This window comes from Besnoitia besnoiti (genome assembly GCF_002563875.1).
Source record: "Besnoitia besnoiti strain Bb-Ger1 chromosome Unknown contig00047, whole genome shotgun sequence".
In the NCBI taxonomy this organism is placed as follows: domain Eukaryota; phylum Apicomplexa; class Conoidasida; order Eucoccidiorida; family Sarcocystidae; genus Besnoitia; species Besnoitia besnoiti.
In genome coordinates this window covers 1-5,509 of record NW_021703941.1, presented here as the reverse complement: position 1 = coordinate 5,509, position 5,509 = coordinate 1, and the positions used below count along the sequence as shown (strand labels likewise).

At 36.9% G+C, this 5,509-nt stretch overlaps 1 protein-coding gene across 1 annotated transcript; it reads left to right on the top strand.

Moving 5' to 3' along the window:
* Window positions 1-523: 523 nt before the first annotated feature.
* BESB_058220 (uncharacterized protein) lies at window positions 524-1,015 on the top strand (the record flags this gene model as incomplete). Its single annotated transcript, XM_029364236.1, has 1 exon — window positions 524-1,015. One exon carries the CDS (start codon window positions 524-526, stop codon window positions 1,013-1,015), a length of 492 nt encoding a protein of 163 aa, XP_029214933.1.
* Window positions 1,016-5,509: the final 4,494 nt, after the last annotated feature.

Here is a 5,509-nt window from a genome sequence, read left to right as displayed (position 1 = left end):
TGCTGGGACTGTATATTATGTACTTACGGTAGTACTATCAAGCCTCTTCTTCCAAATAGATTTCATGGAAAACCTAAAATTCGCATGTTTGATTGACATTTAGCCGCTAATATACAATCATCCAAGATATATTTATCTATCGCAGGTTCGGTCTAATGTCCCGTTTATACTATATAGATCACATGGCTTCTGGTACTTTGAGATCATGCTAACGGCGAGAAAGGAAGTGTGTTTCAAAGAAAAGGGATGTTTAGCCGGGAAGTTAGCGTCTAAAATATATAACCGATAGTCTCAACTTAGATGCACAGATGGACATAATTAATCCTTGTACGGTTTGTACCTACTTGACTCCTCAGTTTAAGTTAAGGAGTCCTTTGTTTACAGCTTGTACCGTTACTTTCAGGAGCATACCGTTAAATTCGATGATCTTATGTGTTCACTCAAATCGAATAAACAAAGACATTATAGTTCCTAGAATACTGAAGATGACTCCGGTTATGAGATACAGACAACCAAGTTCTTTATGATTGCAGTACACCACCACCCCACTGGACTGCTTAAGACAGCTAAAAGTGTTGGATTTCAATATCCTACTACATTAAGATTATTCCACATCGGTTATGTTCTAGGCGTAATATATGGATTCTTGTTCTCACTCATCTTAACAGCGAGAGAAAACTACTACTCAGATGCTAGTCTAATCAGTAGCATCGTACTTGGAGTTATCATCTCTGAGACAGGATTATTTATCAGCTTTTTCTGGGGAGTATATACTACGAGTTTTACTGGTTTAGATCTTGAAGGTCTTTGTTTACCGGATCCAAGTTCTCTTGTGCTTTTCATGACCATCATGTTAAGTGCATTAAGTATAGTGGTATCCAGCGTATATTTGAAAAACCAACATTTGTATACAAGCTGTACGAATATCATGACATTCACTTTGGTAGTCGCCTTCTTAATGTTAGTCTGTACGGAATACACGGATCGGATTCTTGTTGGCCTGGCACCTGTTTAGTAACTGGATGAACGCTTTTTACGCCTGGTATGCATGGATAATACTCGACTCTTCTATAGTTTAACCGCTACTGCTGGGACTGTATATTATGTACTTACGGTAGTACTATCAAGCCTCTTCTTCCAAATAGATTTCATGGAAAACCTAAAATTCGCATGTTTGATTGACATTTAGCCGCTAATATACAATCATCCAAGATATATTTATCTATCGCAGGTTCGGTCTAATGTCCCGTTATACTATATAGATCACATGGCTTCTGGTACTTTGAGATCATGCTAACGGCGAGAAGGGAAGTGTGTTTCAAAGAAAAAGGATGTTTAGCCGGGAAGTTAGCGTCTAAAATATATAACCGATAGTCTCAACTTAGATGCACAGATGGACATAATTAATCCTTGTACGGTTTGTACCTACTTGACTCCTCAGTTTAAGTTAAGGAGTCCTTTGTTTACAGCTTGTACCGTTACTTTCAGGAGCATACCGTTAAATTCGATGATCTTATGTGTTCACTCAAATCGAATAAACAAAGACATTATAGTTCCTAGAATACTGAAGATGACTCCGGTTATGAGATACAGACAACCAAGTTCTTTATGATTGCAGTACACCACCACCCCACTGGACTGCTTAAGACAGCTAAAAGTGTTGGATTTCAATATCACGGTAATCATGTTTGCTTGGAAGCTGTAGTCATTATAACTATTGATTTAGTATAAGCATAGAACCAATCCGGTAGTAAGATATACGATAGTAGCTAATCTACCAATAAGATATAAGTCGCTTGTGGAATAGCACTACCAATAATAATCAAGAAGATCATACTGTATACCCAAATAATTACAGGTATCACTTTAGCGTTCCGATATACTTCTGAAGCATCTTGTGCATTTGCTAGTGTTCAACATCTAGTTAGAGAGGTAGCAGCAGGATGGGAATTTAGGATGTTGCATGCAACAACTGCTTCTTTCGTCTTCTTGTGTATCTTAATACACATGTCTCGAGGTATGTATAACTCCAGCTATAGTTTTTAACTACTGCTTGGATGTCTGGTTTAGTTTTATATCTACTTACTATAGCCACTGCTTTCCTCGGTTATGTACTACCATGGGGACAGATGAGTTTCTGGGGTGCTACAGTCATTACTAATCTCCTTTCTCCAATACCATATTTAGTACCTTGGTTACTCGGTGGATACTATGTATCTGATGTAACATTAAAACGATTCTTTGTATTGCACTTTATATTACCTTTTGTAGGTTGCATTCTAATTGTATTACACATCTTCTATTTACATTTAAATGGTTCTAGTAACCCTGCAGGTATTGATTCCGCACTTAAAGTAGCCTTCTATCCTCATATGTTAATGACCGATGCTAAATGTCTATCCTATCTAATTGGTTTAATTTTCTTACAAACGGCTTTTGGTTTGATTGAATTATCGCACCCAGATAACTCCATACCAGTGAACCGGTTTGTAACTCCGCTTCATATCGTACCTGAATGGTACTTTTTAGCATATTATGCGGTGTTAAAAGTAATCCCATCCAAAACCGGTGGTTTGTTAGTATTTATGTTATCAACATGTCAATGAAATATCAACAACGATGAAACTTATTTGGTTAACATAACAACATAGAAGGTAAAGCTGGATTACGTTCAAACTTTACACTGGATACGTTTCAATGTTAACTTACTAAATACCATGGGAGCGAAGAGAATCTAATATGTAACTCCGTTCATGGAAATCAAAAGAGCTTTCACTGATTGTATTTATGAAACGTGATTAGTTCACCTAGCCAACACGATCCGGTTGTTTGGGAATAATATCCCTATTTAAGGGATTGATATGTGCTACAATAACACAGTCGGTACGAAGTCGAAACAAGGTAGTTGATGGTGAACCAGTGGCTGAACAAACCTTTTTATTGATTATGCTGACTTTAGTCCCGAGAAACTACAGTTCTGCTTAAACTGAGGAGTCAAGTAGGTACAAACCGTACAAGGATTAATTATGTCCATCTGTGCATCTAAGTTGAGACTATCGGTTATATATTTTAGACGCTAACTTCCCGGCTAAACTTTGACTTATTAAACCGCCTGGGATCATAAAAGTACTATGTATGGTAAGATTGAGCGTGAACATTGGATGTCACCATGGTTATAGTTACGGTACATATATAAAATCTACAGTACGATTTGAGATTTGTTACGTGACGAGCGGTGTGTTTAAGACTAGTTTACATGCGCTCATTTTAATATGTAGTTATTTAACGAAGTTCTATTGTGCTAGCATGGTTTCGAGAACACACCAAATTTCCATGAGTCTATTCCGGGCACACCTCGTCTTTTATCGGTGTGCTCTCAATCTAAATTCATCTTATAACTTTGGTTTCTTAGTTGCAATTACCTTTGTACTCCAAATAATTACAGGTATCACTTTAGCGTTCCTAACTGAATCTTGTTCAATAACAAGGGAGTAATGAGCCGACATGGAGGTGCTGATACAATCCGAGGATTAGAACTCCCAATATTATCTGACCTGTTATCCCCGGCGTACCTTACGACCGTTATATGATTTAGAGATAGAATGTAATGTGGATTAATATCCACATGGTTTCTACAAAGTGTAGATATAAAATAGTGAATGGTTCTGTAAAGATCTTGCATAACATACCTTTAGATTTGCTTAGCATTATAGAGCTTGTAGGCATGTAAGTAACTAAAGAACTATAGATACTTTGAGTGAAAATACAAGGATAGCTCCAACAATAACATGGCTAAAATGTATACCAGTTAAGATGAAAAGTCCATTACCAAATGCATTATCATTAATATAAAGAGATAGTCCTAAGTATTCCGTACAGACTAACATTAAGAAGGCGACTACCAAAGTGAATGTCATGATATTCGTACAGCTTGTATACAAATGTTGGTTTTTTCAAATATACGCTGGATACCACTATACTTAATGCAGAGCATAGTTAAGATGATAACTATTGTGGATATAGAACCAATTGAACACCATGTATTAATATAACAAAGATAATCAGGGTAATCTGGTATCCTTCTTGGCATAACGTTGTGTAGTTATATGAAGCGTACATTCCTTAATATCTGGAACAATAGATTATGGTTAGGTAGTGGAACAAGGAGAGCGTCTGTTGTACATCAACACTAGATACTGCTAATACCACTGTAGAGGTATAGTATATAATCCCTGCCCGGTGCAGTAAAATGTAAACGGCGGCTGTATTATGACGGTCCAAAGGTAGGTAAATCCTTGTCGGGTAATTATCGTCGTGCGTGAAAGTTGGTCCGACTCTTCACATGTCGTTTATCTAAAACTTTCTTAAATAGAATTATCTTTGAATATGAGGATCCAGATGGCCCGACGGTTAGACCCTGAGCACCTTTACATCCCTTAAATCATATACAGGATCAAATCTTCCTTGAGCGACTCGACAGGCACTAGAGATAGCGTGAAAGCTCTTTTGATTTCCATGAACGGAGTTACATATTAGATTCTCTTCGCTCCCATGGTATTTAGTAAGTTAACATTGAAACGTATCCAGTGTAAAGTTTGAACGTAATCCAGCTTTACCTTCTATGTTGTTATGTTAACCAAATAAGTTTCATCGTTGTTGATATTTCATTGACATGTTGATAACATAAATACTAACAAACCACCGGTTTTGGATGGGATTACTTTTAACACCGCATAATATGCTAAAAAGTACCATTCAGGTACGATATGAAGCGGAGTTACAAACCGGTTCACTGGTATGGAGTTATCTGGGTGCGATAATTCAATCAAACCAAAAGCCGTTTGTAAGAAAATTAAACCAATTAGATAGGATAGACATTTAGCATCGGTCATTAACATATGAGGATAGAAGGCTACTTTAAGTGCGGAATCAATACCTGCAGGGTTACTAGAACCATTTAAATGTAAATAGAAGATGTGTAATACAATTAGAATGCAACCTACAAAAGGTAATATAAAGTGCAATACAAAGAATCGTTTTAATGTTACATCAGATACATAGTATCCACCGAGTAACCAAGGTACTAAATATGGTATTGGAGAAAGGAGATTAGTAATGACTGTAGCACCCCAGAAACTCATCTGTTCCCCATGGTAGTACATAACCGAGGAAAGCAGTGGCTATAGTAAGTAGATATAAAACTAAACCAGACTCCAAGCAGTAGTTAAATAACTATAGCTGGAGTTTATACATACCTCGAGACATGTGTATTAAGATACACAAGAAGACGAAAGAAGCAGTTGTTGCATGCAACATCCTAAATTCCCATCCTGCTGCTACCTCTCTAACTAGATGTTGAACACTAGCAAATGCACAAGATGCTTCAGAAGTATATCGGAACGCTAAAGTGATACCTGTAATTATTTGGAGTACAAAGGTAATTGCAACTAAGAAACCAAAGTTATAAGATGAATTTAGATTGAGAGCACACCGATAAAAGACGAGGTGT